The sequence below is a fragment of the Phyllostomus hastatus genome, unplaced genomic scaffold (genome assembly GCF_019186645.2).
Source record: "Phyllostomus hastatus isolate PE091 unplaced genomic scaffold, TTU_PhHast_1.1 phas_contig_40, whole genome shotgun sequence".
Lineage (NCBI taxonomy): Eukaryota > Metazoa > Chordata > Mammalia > Chiroptera > Phyllostomidae > Phyllostomus > Phyllostomus hastatus.
Genome location: NW_025333872.1, coordinates 88,224,893 through 88,239,436, shown reverse-complemented (window position 1 = coordinate 88,239,436; position 14,544 = coordinate 88,224,893). Strand labels below are relative to the sequence as shown.

At 53.2% G+C, this 14,544-nt stretch overlaps 2 protein-coding genes across 4 annotated transcripts in view; one reads left to right on the top strand and one right to left on the bottom strand.

Annotated features, from left to right (window-relative positions):
* LOC123821876 (UL16-binding protein 1-like) overlaps nt 1–8,247 on the bottom strand; it is a 42,083-nt gene extending 33,836 nt beyond the window's left edge. Inside the window, exon 1 of the mRNA XM_045843576.1 lies at nt 8,097–8,247. Coding sequence (XP_045699532.1) covers nt 8,097–8,247 — 151 coding nt within the window. The remainder of the gene's footprint in view (nt 1–8,096) is intronic.
* Nucleotides 7,435–13,589, top strand: LOC123821517 (UL16-binding protein 6-like). Of its 3 annotated transcripts, none has more exons than XM_045842928.1 (5): nt 7,435–7,486; nt 8,122–8,342; nt 10,703–10,957; nt 11,183–11,443; nt 13,276–13,589. In XM_045842928.1, the coding sequence occupies exons 2-5, from the start codon at nt 8,246–8,248 to the stop codon at nt 13,413–13,415; spliced, it is 753 nt and encodes a 250-aa protein (XP_045698884.1). In that variant the 5' UTR covers nt 7,435–7,486; nt 8,122–8,245; the 3' UTR covers nt 13,416–13,589. The 3 variants fall into 3 exon arrangements, with proteins under 3 accessions (XP_045698884.1, XP_045698885.1, XP_045698883.1); XM_045842929.1 differs by having other exon boundaries at nt 7,461–7,477; XM_045842927.1 differs by having other exon boundaries at nt 7,469–7,486; nt 8,021–8,342.
* Nucleotides 13,590–14,544: the final 955 nt, after the last annotated feature.

Genomic DNA, 14,544 nt, shown 5'->3' with positions numbered 1-14,544 from the left:
ACAAAACTTCAGTCTCTGTAGGTGGTGGACAGGGAGTGGCACACCCGGCGTTCTTTTACACTATTAGCAGGAGGATGCCTGAGTCATCCCGTTCACATACATGTCACCACATCCCGACAGTGGTCAAGGGTTCATCTTGTGGCACCGAAGTCCCAGATGTAGCTCCAGGCTGGCCCACGTGGACCAGAAAGCGTGCAGGTACGTGGTTGTTGATTCTAGTGCTTTGTGTCACAGCAGAAAATGAACTGTAAGACAGTCTACTGAAGTAGGGTACATTTTTCAGTATTGTTTAAAGATTTCTGTTTCTCCCCACTTGAGGCAGAATAATATGAACTATCAAAAATAAAACAACCAAAATGCCTAATGAAATACTTTTAAACCTTCCCTAGAGACACTTGAAAACTACGGGTTGACATACAGTAACTTTAGCCACATAAATCTAAATCCCTCCACATACCCTTAAAAATAATAGATCAACCAAAAGGATAAATAAATATCCATAATCTACATCTTTACTACATCAAGGAAATGAAAAATACCTGAACCCATCACTTCCTTAAATTCTGAAGCTAATTATCAGAACTGTTGAAACTTGGATGGGGGCTGAGATGAGAAATCTAGCTTGGAGACTGCATGGAGGTGACAGCAGACAGTGTCGTGGTTTGTGGGAGATATACACTAATCTGTATGGAGTCAGAGGATGTCATGAAAAACGAGGACATCAGTGTGACAGGTCCCTGTCATGGGCGCAGGAAGAGAAGCTCTCTGCACAGTATCACAGTGTGTGTATTAGTGCGTGCTTCTTTCGGGAGGTTTTATAGTTACTGCAAACTGGAATGGAAGAAAAACGTGGTGTTCAGGATTTGACGTCAGACGGTAACGAGGTCCACAAATACAACACAGATCCTGTTGCTCCTTCAATGGCGGTACCTGGCCCCTTGCTCCCCTGTCTCCCTTGTGTGCTCCAGCCTTGGTCAGATCCTCCCTCCTCCATCTGGTGAGCATGGTCAGCCCAGGCCTTCCTGAGATGCAAGCAGCCCAGTTCTGGAATGGGAGATGCACAGGTTCATCGTTATAGATCCTGCCCCTCACTGTGAGGCAGGAGCCTTCCTGTAGCCAAGTCAGAGAAAAGGGCTTAGCAGGTCCTCTGAGACAGAGCAACCCTGAAAGTCAGGTGTGTGTGCACGTGTGTGTGCACGTGTGTGTAATCCTCCATCTCCCGTTTCACCTCTTGAAATCTCTTCTGCAACACCCTAAAGCAAACTACTGGCCTGTCCTCTGCTCCTCAGCATCGTGACCCTAGGCTTTCTGCTTACAGTCCATGATGATGTGAACAGATGGGTGGATAGATATAAATATTGTTTTGCAAAGTATTTGCTCACGTGACTGCAGAGGCTGTCACCTCTAGAACCTGCCGTGTGGGCCGGTGTGCTGGAGCCCAGCAGAGCTGCAGGTGCCCAGGACGCGTGAAGGCCGCTGCTGGAGACCCCCTCTTCTTGGAGGGGGCGGTGGTCAGTCTTACTGTTCTTCTCTGGCCGATTTGACAGGGCCTACCAACACGATGGGGGGCAACCTCCTTTACTCAACGTTCCCCAGCTTACTACACATCCTCAGGCTAAGCTCACCATCTCCTCCCCCCTCCCCTGGGTCCCAACACCCCAGTCCTCAGCCAGAATGTCACACCTGCTGAGAGGGGCTCGTGGATGGGTGTGCCGCACACTTCATGTGGTCACAGGAAATACAATGAGTCCTTTGTCACTTTTATAAAACAGAGCCTAATAGTCCAACACAAGCTAGTGCTCAATCATTCTTTGATAAACTGAATTACCTTGGAGGACAGGGGCTGAGGGAAGGTTCACCTCCTGTGTGGGCCTCACTATAGACACCACCATCCATGGCAACTGCCCCCGACTCCATGGCTGCAAGGCCACCTCCACTCAGCCCGTCACTAGGGTCACTCTGGCCAACAGGGAGCCCCTACTGCAGCCTAGATTTGGTCCTTATGGGGACAGTGGGTGTTGTGAGCAGAAATGGGAGGAGGGAAGAAGTCCAGCGGCTCCCGCCTGAGGGGAGGTGTTAGCTGGTGTGAGGACCATAGACCCCCTGAGTTGACCCTGCCTCCCACCACCCAGCCTTCTCTCCGTTACAGAAGCAACATAAGCCACAACTTCCTATTCCACACATTCTCCGAGTGAAAATAAGTCCCCATTATCCTAAGGCTGTGGGCAAGTGGAGGAGGCCCATACCCAGCCCATCTCTGTTTAAGCTGAGAGACACGGGATAGTAACAAACTCTGGGCCAACAGGTAAAAGATGTACAAGGTTCTGGACAGATTCCCTAGATTCACTTTGCAGGAGGGGCCTGTGTTGTGTGGTTGGGAGACTAGAGACACTCAGGGATGGGCAGGGCCAGGCTTTACTGGGGTTAGTACTAGGTGAGTCCAGGGGATCTGTGTGTGGGGGAGACTCCGTGGGCTCCAGGGCAGGAATCTGGGTTTAACCCCTGGGAGGAGGCAACCAGGAAGGGCCTGGTGGGCTCAACCTGAGAGGCTGGGCTAAGGAGTCAGTGACTGGGAGAACACAGGAGGCAAAAGGGTGACATTAGAGACCTGGCAGGAAGGCCAGGTGGGAGGAGGGTGGGCCTCCGTGGACACCTGGGCATCCTTGGCTCACCCTGAACACAAGCCCCTAGTCCCAGCCTCACAACATTCCACCCCCGAGCTGGTGGAATTAGCTCCTGGGCTGATTTTAATGGCTGGGGCTACAGGGCACACGTCCAGAAACAGGAATCCTCTGGATGACCTTCTGGCTGATGTACCTGGGCCAGTCGCTTCACCTTTCCACGCCTCCACTTCACAGTTGTCACCCAGGAAACGCTGCCCGAGGGAATGAAAAGAGGTTACAGGGGGCGATCGTGCACCCAGCCTGAGCCTGCACAGGCTGAGCCCTCAGGGCGGCTCTCCTGCTGGTGCTGCCTCCCCAGGCTCCTGGGCGGGGTCTCTCCTCTGGGGGAGAGGCCACTCAGCGCAGACCTTGGCACCGCCCCTGTCACTGGGGGTGGGGGGAGGGGTCTCTGAATGTGTGGAAATAAAACCAGAGACGAGGACCCTCTGGAGAGAAGCCCGGAGTTAGTTTCTCAGACTCAAGAGGCCATGGTTTTGCTCTGGGTTCGCACGATTAACCCCCGAGCAGCCCTGGTCCTTCAGGGCCGGCTGGTGCTCCGTGAACGAGACAGTGGATCAGAAAGGAGTCAGGATGAAAAGGCAAAGCTAAAACCTCCATTGCAGATTAGGAAGCGTCAGGTGCCCTGTGACAAGTATCTGGGGAAAATCAAGTCGCACGTTGAAAATGGGTTGTGAGTGTCTGTGTATGTGTGTGTTGGGGGGGGGGAGGGAGGCTGGTGGTGTAGGCTCTGTCCAGCCGTGGACTGACTTCCCGCGTGGACCGTGCTTATTTGCTGGGCGGAGAGGGGCGGGGCGGACCCTGGGGAGAAGAGGTGGGCGTGAGGCCGGCTTCTCTCTCCCCTCTCCTGCCCCGACGTGGGTGAGGGTGGAGAGAAAATGTGTCTACCGCACAGTGAGCCTGTCTCTGTGCGGTAGAGCGCGCCCGGCGGAGCTGCGGGGACCCGGCGCGGGGCGGAGGGGCGGAGGGGCGGGCCCGGTGGGTGAGCGCACGCGCACCCGAGTGCTGGTTCTTCTCTGCTTTTCTTCTCCCGCACCGGCTCATCCGCTGGCAGTGCCCTTCGCTCTAGTAGTTCCTCTACACCTCGCTCCGTGTAACAAAAGTGATAACCAACCCCCAGAAAGGCAGGGGAAGGGACACTCCTTTACATTTTTTTTTCCAGGCGGACACGCCTCCCACCAAAGCGGCGTCGCGCTGGTACTGTTGCTCCCTGCGGTGTCCGCCGGCTGTAAGTTCAGTCTCCTCCTCCTGGTCCTGGGGGTACAGCCGGACTGCCCCCGGGCACCGCTCTGTGTCTGGGCTCACGGCGGTGAGTTCCGGGTGTAAGTGAAGCGTCAATGGGGTGATTGGGGAGGGGGTGGGAGGGAAGGAGCAGAGAATGGGGGGATTAAGCTCGCAGACCTGGATGGTGTGCCACGCAGTTCGACCACATTCCCGCTGGGTGGCGACGCTGCCCTGTCTGGATTTCCAACCTTCCTAATCCTTCGGACCATCTTACCTCCTTTGCTTCTAACACTGAGCACCTGTACCTGTGATTTATTATGCCGACGTTTGCCACCCCCATGACTGCTGGCGGACATTTTGGGGCCCACCGACTCCTACCACCATCCTGACCTTCAGCAAAAGTCACCTTTCAGGTTTTTGGCGCTTTTCTCTTCTCATCCAGCTCTGTCTCCTCAAAGCCTTGAAAAAACGAGAGTAGCTTCTGACTTTCCCGTGGAGCAAGGTTGCTTGGACTCCTTCCTGCCTTTTCACACTATACCTACCCCTGCGATATTCACTTCTGTGAGCCATCCGACCCCTTCCTCCACCACCTGCCCAGACGTTCTGGCCGGTCTGCTCCAGGCACGGTAGCCACGCCCTTTTCCAAGCTCACAAGACGCATCCCAGCAGCAGGTGCGCACCATCGCCCAGGGCTGTGCTGAATCACGACACCCCAGTCGTGCATATGCCTTCTCCAACGTTGGGCTCTGTCCACATCCCCACCCCACTGTCACCCACCTTCATCAGGAGCAGCCCCCTACATGTCCCTGCAGGGCCCTGGCTAGCTCCTGACAATCCTCTGGCATCTAGGCTTTCTCCCATATCCACCAGGCACATCCCTGCACTGCTTATGGACTGACGGATGCTGGGTGTTGGCCTCGTGGACACAGACAGGACCTATCTGGGGAGGGGTGGTTTCCTGCCAGGCAGAGGCCTCCTGCTCCTCCTCAAGCAAAGGGAGGGGCCCCCGCCTTCACCTGGTGGAGGGAGAAGCCAGGCAGGATGGGTCCTTGCTCTGCCAGCCCAGCCATCAAGGGGATTGTCTTGCTGTCACAGAGATGGGGGAGGGCGTGTCTTGGGTTCTTTTCTTCCAATCCCAATCCTCACCAGCGTTTCTGTTTCTCAGATCCTCACTCTCTTCAGTATGTTCTCAAAATTACTTTTAATGGCCCTGGCTGGTGTAGCTCAGTGGATTGAGCGCAGGCTGTGAACCAAAGTGTCGCAGGTTTGATTCCCAGTCAGAGTACATGCCTGGGTTGCAGGCCATGACCCCCAGAAACCGCACATTGATGTTTCTCTGTCTTACTCCCTCCCTTCCCTCTCTAAAAATAAATAAATAAAATCTTTTTAAAAAAGAAATTTTAAAAAGTTGCTGATCAGCTGGCTAACCCTTTAAAAAAAAAAACCTTATAGGCAAGAAGGGTCTAGAAGGAAGTATTCGAAGCCATGAAAGGCAAGGACCTACATCCAAGATTACTCTATGCAGCAAAGCCTTCATTTAGATTGGAAGGGCAGATAAAGTGCTTCTCAGATAAGGTCAAGTTAAAGGAGTTCATCATCACCAAACCATTATTATATGAAATGTTAAAGGGACTTATCTAAGACAAAGAAGAAGATGACAACTATGAAAGGTAAAGTGACAACAAAGTCACAACTATCAACAACTGAACCTAAAAAAACTAAAACAAACTAAGCAGACAACTAGAAGAGGAACAGAATCACAGAAATGGAGATGAGATGGAGGGTTATTAGGGGGAGGGATAAGGGGTAGAAAGGTACAGGGAATAAGAAGCATAATTAGCAGGTAGAAAATAGACAAGGGGAGGATAAGAATAGTATGGGAAGTGGAGAAGCCAAAGAATTTATAGGTATGACCCATGGACATGAACTAAGGTGGGGGAATGTTGGTGGGAGTGGGGTGCAGGGCAGAGGGGAATAGAGGGGAGAAAAATATGGAACTGTAATAGTATAATTAATGAAATATATTTTTAAAAATTATGTGATGCATGAGAGTGAGGCCACTTAATAAATAGACACCTGTCCCAGGTCCTGCACACAGAGGTGTCGTTGGCTTCAGCAATCCACATTGTAGTCATTTCACATTCCCCAGATTTGTAACAGGAATAGAAAGTCTTTTTGTTAGTGAATTACTTGTGGCATGAGGGCTACACAGCAGGCAAGTTCAATGATCACCTTCTTACATTTTCCCCTCTTTGCTCCAAATAAATTGTTAAAACAGTATCTAATTCTCAATGAAATAACAAAGTACCAACCTTAAAACCTCTAAGGAAGCAGGCATGTTTTCTTTCCTAGCTCCATTTAATTGACAGCCTGGTGTGAAGACTGTGTATAGCTGGGCATCTATGAACTATTTCAGGCTTTGCAGACCAGAGTCTGTTGCAACTACTCAGCTCTGATGTTGAGGCATGAGAGCGGTGATAGACACTACCCGATATGGCTGGGCCATAAAACCCAACAGACCAGTGGTAGTAAAGGTATCTGTGGTAGGACAAGGTGCTATGGGGACTTCATGGCATCCCTACTGGAGACTCACAGCACAGTCCCCCAGTGCACAGAGGTAAGGCCATGTCCCTTGCAGCAGGGAAATGCCCACCATTAAAAGAGGCTCCTGGTAAAGCACTGGGGTCTGGTAGGGATGAGGCCTCTGGCTATGGACTCTGGGAGTTGTACGTCATCAGTGTCATTAGGCTAAACAGGCCCAGCTGTGACAAGGTAGAAGTGATTCTTTGGGTTTTGAAATGATCAGAGTCACAGGGACATATAAGATCAGAGACAGGTGTCCCTGATCTTAACACCAGAAATGTAGCATCAGCACTGCCCTCAGGTTACACCAGTGACTTCCTGCAGTGTCTCATGGGCCCCCTGGGACCAGGAATTCAGTCTGCAGAGCTCAGGGGAGCGGTGTTCTGTTCCTGCAGGACTCAGGCCCTCTGACAGTCACTCCACCCAGAGGACACAGGGCACCAAACTGTTCTGGGTCTTCAATGAACAGTGCACAGGTTGGGCAGGTCACCCATATCTCTGACACCCTATATACACCTAGTATTGGGTCAGCAAAGCATTGATAGTGCAGTGGCCATATCTGGTTCCCCATCTGTTTGCAAGTTGTCTCTGGCTGCTAGGGCACCATAAATGTGGAGTGTGTGGTGCAGGCAGAGACAGAAAGAATCGTCCTGCAATGATCATAAATAACATTACTATCTGTCCTTTCTCTAGAAACAGTTTGCAGCCTCCTGCCTGAATCTATGACCATTATATGCTGCTGCCTCCTCAGCAGGTGGAAGGTGTGGGTTTGGGACCGAAGAGGAGGGAGAGAGGGCCCTTCTCCACCAGCCTTCCCAGGTCATACTTTCCTAACCCTGGGTGAGCTGGGTGAGGAGCAGTCAGTCCCTGGGGAGGGAGGTGCAGCAAGGAGTGCCTGGGGCTGCAGGTTCAGGGAGCTGCTGCAGGGGGCGCTGGTTAGTTCACGGCGGGGAGCCCTGGGGATGATGGAGGGTTTGTGCTAAAGTCATGTGAGCAGGGTAGGGGCCTGTGGCTGTTTGTTTGTTGGTGCCTCTGGGTGGAGACCCTGCGGGAGCATCTACTGTTCTGATTACAGCGCGGGTGCCAGGGGGCGCTTGTTCCTATTTTTGCAGCTGTGGACCGGTGGGGGTGGGGAGGAGGAGTGCTGAGGCAAGTTGTGTTGGGAGTGTGTGGGGTGGGGGTTGGCTGTGTGGGGTGTCAACAGGGCTTGTAGGGTTAAGGAGGCATCTGTCTTCCTTCTCTCCTGGGCTGGTGCGGGTGCATGGGGGGAGAAAGTGAGTTGGGCGTTTGTGTGTGTGTGTGTGTGTGTGTGTGTGAGAGAGAGAGAGAGAGAGAGAGAGAGTGTGTGATAGATGTGTGTGTGAGAGTTTGAGAGAAGGAGAGACACAGAGTATGTGTGTTTGGGGGGGGGCGCCTGGAGTTGGGGAGCGCGGGCCGCCAGCGCACCAGTGAGTCGTGCTACGGCCAGTCAAACCGGAGTGGGTGCGGCTGCCCGCGGGGGCAAGCGGGGCCCGGCCTATGTTTCCGAGCAGGTGCTCACGGACCTCCCACTCTCCGTCCCCTCTCTCCTCCTTCCTCGGGTAACACTTCTTCACCCGGGTGGCCTACTGTCCCCCTCGCTCCGAGTACACAGACGACCCGCACTCCGGAAGAGGCCGCGGGAGGGGGACGACTTCTCGCGGACACTGTCCCGGGCGCTCTGTGCAGGCGCCTCTCCCCGAAGCTGCAGCAGCGTGGCGCTCGGACCCCTGCGCGCCATGGAGCCCACCGGGTCACAGTTGGGTCTCGCCCTGCTGGTCCTGGTCCTGCTGCCGGGCTGTCCCGGGGCAGAGGATTCTGTTTGCAATCGGCAGAGTGAGTTTGGGATGTAAACCCCTGGGTGCTTCAAGGGGCGGGGGGCTGGGGGCTGGGGACTGGGGGAGGGAGGGGGAGTAATGGGGCTGGGGGGGCACTAAGTTCGCGGACCGGACAAGGGACCCAGGGCCGTTCCAGAACCTTCAGGTCAGTGGTGATGCAGCCGCCTCCTTAGCCCCCCGCGAGGGCTCATTTCAGGTCGCTGGCGGGCCAGGTAGTTTGTTTCAGGCTAGAAGAGGGCGGGAAGGAGGGGGCTGGGGGGCGGTGAGGTGGGGCGCGTTCTCCAGGGGGAGAAGGGAGGAGGGAAGGGGGGCGCAGCAAGGAAGGCCGCTGAAGGTCACGGACCATCCCCAGGCCCCTCTCCTGCCCGGTTCCCGTCGTTCTCCTCGGGGCCTGAGAGCCCCTGCCCCATGACTGTGGCGTTTCCTGTGTGTCGTCACCCACACACCAGGGCACGCCGAGATACTGTGCTCTCAGGACTTTCCCGGGCAAAACCCCTCCTTCCTCCCCACTGCCCTGCCCCCTGAGCTTCCCGTGGGCTCTGCCCGCAGGTGCGCACACCTGCAGCCCGGCCGCTTCACCAGCCGCCTCCCACGGTGAGTCGCTGCCCTGAGCCTGGACCTCCGCGGCCCGGCCGGTCTGCCTGCAGCCCAGGTCACTCTGGCCACTTTCCTGCGGAGTCCGCCCCCTGCCCAGCTCATCTAGTTTTGTTCTTGAGTTTTTGATGTTGGTGCTCATCCGTTTCACTTTATCCAGGATAAAATACTGTTTTGACATTGTGTTTACAGAAAGGGGGAGACAGCTTGAGGATATTAGTTCTTAAATTTCCCTCCTATGGCAGCCTTCGGTCCCCAAATAGTTCCACAACTACAAAGACTTTTCATTCCTGTAGCAAACCTGGGAAATGTGAAATGATCACTGTGTGGGTCTGTGGACCAGCAACCCCTCCGTGGGCAGGACCCGGGGCAGGTGTTTGTTTATTCACCCACCCCCGGCCTCACTGTAGACTCTGTAAATTATGCGGACCCATGACAAGAGCAAATGGGAATGTGTGAGAAGCCCCTCCTCCCAGTGCACACCCACCCCTGTGCGGCAAGCCGGCCTGTGGGTGTTTGGGGAAGGAGTTCGCACTCTCACTCCCTGCTGGGTTGGGCGGGGGGGCCCCTCTCATTGCAGCCCCGCCTCTCTGTCTAGTAATGAGTTCAGGGTCTGAGAGTGGCTCAGCCCTGGGAACTGGCGGAAGGATTCATTCTTTGGTTGGGAGGCCATTTCAGCCTCCTCCTCATCCATCCTAACGTCTTGTCTCTGTTTGTTGTAATTATTCAAACCCATCTGTAAGTATCCAGGCTGGGTGTCCATCCATTTTGCATCTAAGATCCCCCTGTGCTCTGAGCCTTAGCCACTGCTCTGTGGCTGAGTCACGTCTGGATTTCCGACCTTCCCAATCGTTTTGAACATCTTACCTCCCTTGCTGCTGACCCAGAGCACCTGTACCTGTGATTTGTTATCTCGACATTCACCACGTCCATGACTGCTGGTGGACATTTTGGGGAACACGGACTCCTACCACCATCCTGACCTTCAGCAAAAGTCATCTTCCAGCTTGCTGAGAATTCTGGCGTCTTCTCATCCATGCTCTCCTCCTAGGCTCAATAAACGAGAGTTAGCTTCTGGCTTTCCCATGGAGCAAGGTTGATTGATTCTTTTCTGCCTTTTCATATTATACCCCCCCCTGCGATATTCATTTCTCTGCGCCAGCTGACCCCTCCTGTACTACCTCCCCAGAAGATCTGACCGTTCTGCTCCATGCACGGTAGCCACACATTTTTCCAAGCTCACAAGACCCATCCCAGCAGCAGGTGGGCACCATCGCCCAGGGCTGTGCTAAACCATGATCCCTAATCGTGCACTCTCCCTTCTCCAATGTTGGGATCTGTCCATTTCCCCCACCCCACTGTCACCCAGCTTTGTCAGGACCACCCCCTGCATGTCCCTGCAGGGCCCTGGCTAGTTCCTCACAATCGTCTGGCTTCTAGATTTTTCCTCCAAAGCTGCCTGTCATATCTCTGGATTGGTTGTGGGCTGAGTGATGATGGATACTGGCCTGGTGGGCAGAGGGGACATGTCTGGAGACGTGTGGTTTCTTGTGTGGCTTCTGCCAGGCAGAGGCCTCCTGGTTTCCCTCAAGCAGGGGAGGGGAGCTAGCCCTCACCTGGTGCAGAGAGGCGCCTGACACAGTCAGTGCTCGGTCTGCCAGCTCAGGTGTCAGGGGGAGTCACTTGTTGTCACAGAGATGGAGGAGATGCTTATGGTCACTTTCCTTTCAACCCCAACTTTCACCTGCACTTTCTCCTTCACAGATGCGCCTTCTCTTTGCTATACATTCAATGTCTCTGCCAGTGGACCATCATGGTGTGTGGTTCGAGGCAAGATCAATGGGACCCCATTTTTAAAATATACCAGTAGAAGTCTGAAGGTCAAACCCATCGGTCCCCTGGGGGTAATGCTGAGTGCCACAGAGGCCTGGAATCAACACGGTGAACATTGGAAGGACCTGGTGGAAGAGCTCCGCAAGGCACTGCTGGACAATCAACAAAAGATTTTTGCAGCCTTTCGTAAGTTTGTGCAATCCAGGGCAGAAGTAGGATAGTGTTGTAGGAGTAGGGGACTATTGTGTTTATGTAAATAAATAAATATTGGAATTTATTCTACCCAAGAGGCCCAGGAGCCAGGGTAGGACACAGAGGAGAGAGCAGGACCAGGAGACAGTGGGGGAGCAGCGGGCTGGGTACCAGGTCAAGATGGAAGGCTGACCTCTTTCCCGTGGGGGGTGGGGACAGATTCTCTCTCCCTGCAGGGCAGCATGATGTGTCAGCAGGAATGCAATGGACGCTGCAGTGCATTCTGGGAGTTTGGCTTCAATGGACAGATGTGTCTCCGCTTTGACTCAAAGAACAGACGCTGGGCAGAGTTGCATCCTGGATGTAGATTGTTAAAGGAAACACTGGGCAGTGACAGAGATGTGACCAATCTCCTTGTTGGGATCTCACGTGGAGATTGTGTGAAGCTGCTTCATCAGAGCACAGTTCTGGACACAAAAGGTAACTGCAGAGGGGATACTTGTAGGTCTCTGGAAATGGCATTGACACTGTGTCTGTGTTTCTGTGTGTTGTGTGTGGTTTGAGAGAGTGATCCAGCCACAGTGGGTTTTTCTTTTCATTAAATAACAGCCACAGGTGTATCCCACATCCCTCCTTTACCCTCTGTCCTCCTCGAACCCCCCCCCCCACCGCACAGAGCCGCGGACACGCCCTGTGGGTTTCCTGCAGACCCCGGCCGAGTGGGCCTTGTTTTCTCTTAGTCCTGTCCCCGGCGCTGTGCCCTCCTCTCGCATCACTTCTCTCTCCGTCTCCCCTGCTCTGTTTCTGCAAGTCCTTCATCCGCCTCAGATGTCAGCTTCTGTGAGGACTGTCTACCACCTTCCTCATATGTCACCCCCTCTTCTGTCACAGCAGGAGGCACTGGGTATGCTGTGACCCTGCTTCCCCCATTAGCTGCAGGAGCCCAAGGGGACGGGGCCCATCTCCTCTCTTTGTTCCAATCCCGGGACCTGCCACAGTGGCTGCCACAAGTAGAGGGGTGGAACCTGTCTGCATCGTAGGGTCACCTGGGGCAGCAGGGCTCAGGGGGCGTCTCCTCATAAGTGAGGTCTGGACAAGGCTCACACACTGGTGTTTCCATCTCAGCTGAACCAACCACGGCCCCAGCTAAAGCCCCAGCCCCAGCCCCATCCAAGTTCATGACCATCACGCACAACACATGGTCTGGATCCTCACTCCAATTTTTATCTTAATCCCACTTGGCATCCTAGGCTGGGTCCTTACAGTAACAGGTACAGAGGGCAGAACTGAGTGGGAAGTGAGGGGCCGATGGCCTGCAGTGAGGACAGGGAAGGTGAATTCCACTCCTTCCTCTGCCCCTCCCTGAACCTTCCCCTCCTGGGAATGTGACCAGGAGAATAAGACCAAACACCACTTGACAGCAGTCACTTGGACAAGCTCAGCCCTGAGATCTGCTGTCTCCTCACTGTTGGTGTCAGAAGGACAGGCAGGGGCCCACACCAAGGCCTAAGGCCTGCTGATACTGCAAATGTTTAGTGATTCAGTCCTGACTCAGAGTCTCTGTTGGGAGAGTGTTTGGGCCCAGGGTGGGTGGTGTGGGGACAGCAGGTGCACAGGGCAGGTCAGTGCTCACATTCAGGTGAGGGCAGCATGGTGGCTGCATGGGATGTGTCTAGGGGATGGGCACTGTCCAGGGGGCTAAGAGGAGGGGGCCTGGGTCTAATCCCAGGAAGAGGGTGGGGGGACTTGCAGACACAAGTCAGAAGGCTGGAGTTCAGGTCTGTGGTCCCAGAGAAAGTAGTTTCAGGACATTAGGCAAGGCAGTGGTTGAACAGTAGGGACTGTTCAGGCTGAGGTTTGAAGGGGCCACTCCTCTCTGGACTCCTGGCTGAGCCCTGGTGTGATCACCTGGCATCCAGTCTCTTCCAGACCCCAGATCCAGAGCCCCTGAGGGGCCCTGCCCTGAGCAGAGGTGACTGGGGAGGTGGGTGGGGCTGAGCTGCTGGTGGAGGGGGATGCAGACAGCTGACTGCAGCAGGAGTGCATGGGGCAGGGCAGGGACAGTGGGTGTCAGAGTGGTGTGCTGGGACTGGGCGAGGAGAGCAGGAGAGAGGAAAGGAAGATGTTTGTCTGCATCCGTCCCCAGTGCTAGAGCATCAGGATGCAGGCCCCTCTCTGCACAGGGCTCCTCATCGGTGTTGTAGGATCAGGGCTTCAGTGGAGGGAGCAGGGCAGTTCATGGGCCCCTTGAGTCCTCGCCCCACCTGTCCTAAGCAGGGTCTGACTGTCATGTGTTTGTTTTCTAATGACAGAAGACGCTGCTCCAAAGCTCCTGCGAGTGTGGTCTAGTTCCACACGTGTCCCTCCTCATCGGCTGCGTTTCCATCATTCCCGGGTGCTCAGCAGAAGGCCTCCAGGAGCTGCGATCTTTACAGGCGTCAGAAGATCGTGATGGTACAGCGGATGCCACAGTCACATCCTCTGCTCCATGGAAGTGACATGGAATTAGTTTGCTTATTAACTTGTTATCATGCCATATGGTGTCTGGGATAATAGAATGGATAAAGTGTGGTATGTGTACAAATGGAACACTATATAAAAATAAGTAATAAAGTGCTACACAAAACCCGGATGACTCAGAGATAAGATGTTGAGAGAAAATGTCGTACACAAGGGAACATGTACTCTATGGTGGGTTCCACTGTATCAGTCTCAAACACAGAGAAAACTGACCATTGGAAATAGAACTCAAAAGAGTGGACACATTGGGTGTGACCTATGACTGGATACAACAGGCGATTATGCAGGTAGATTTCCTTTTTGTAAATACATCAATCTGAGTATTTAAGATTTGTACACTTTACTGTTGGAATATTATATTTCAACAAAAAAAAGTTTAAATTTTTTAAAGTATAGGCTTCAAGTTTTGTTAATGTCTTGGCAAATTCAGTTATCTACTCAGGAGTATTCAATGTTAAATTAGAGTATAAATACAACAAACATGTTTTTGTGCTCTACCACTAAGCATTCATTTTTTAAAAAGGGACACTTTATTGATTATGTTATTATAGTTGTCCCATTCCCCCCTTTATTCCCCTCCATCCTGCATCACACTCCCACCCACATTTCCCCCACTCCTTAGTTCATGTCCATGGGTCGTACATACAGGTTCTTTGGCTTCTCCATTTCCTATGCTGTTCTTAACCTCCCCCTGCTATTTCGTACCCACCATTTATGCTTCTTGTTCCCTGTACATTTTCCCCCGCCCTCTCCCCTCCCCCTGTGATTCTGTTCCTGTTCTAGTTGTTTGCTTAGTTTTTGTTTTCGTTTAGGTTCAGTTGTTGATAATTGTGAGTTTGTTGTCATTTTACTGTTCATAGTTTTGATCATTTCCTTTTTCTCAGATAAGTCTCTTTAACATTTCATATAATAAGGGCTGGGTGATGATGAACTCCTTTCACTTGACCTTATCTGGGAAGCTCTTTACCTGCCCTTCCATTCCGAATGATAGCTTTGCTGGATGTAGGTCCTTGTCTTTCATGGCTTTGAATACTTCTTTGCCTGCAAGGTTTCTTTTGAGA

Excerpts from the sequence above, each read along its gene's own strand:
- LOC123821517 (XM_045842928.1), top strand. The coding sequence starts at position 8,246 with ATGGAGCCCACCGGGTCACAGTTGGGTCTCGCCCTGCTGGTCCTGGTC. Across the intron at positions 8,343-10,702 it reads TTCTGTTTGCAATCGGCAGA|ATGCGCCTTCTCTTTGCTAT; the intron begins GTGAGTTTGGGA and ends TCTCCTTCACAG. Across the intron at positions 10,958-11,182 it reads AAAGATTTTTGCAGCCTTTC|ATTCTCTCTCCCTGCAGGGC; the intron begins GTAAGTTTGTGC and ends GGGTGGGGACAG.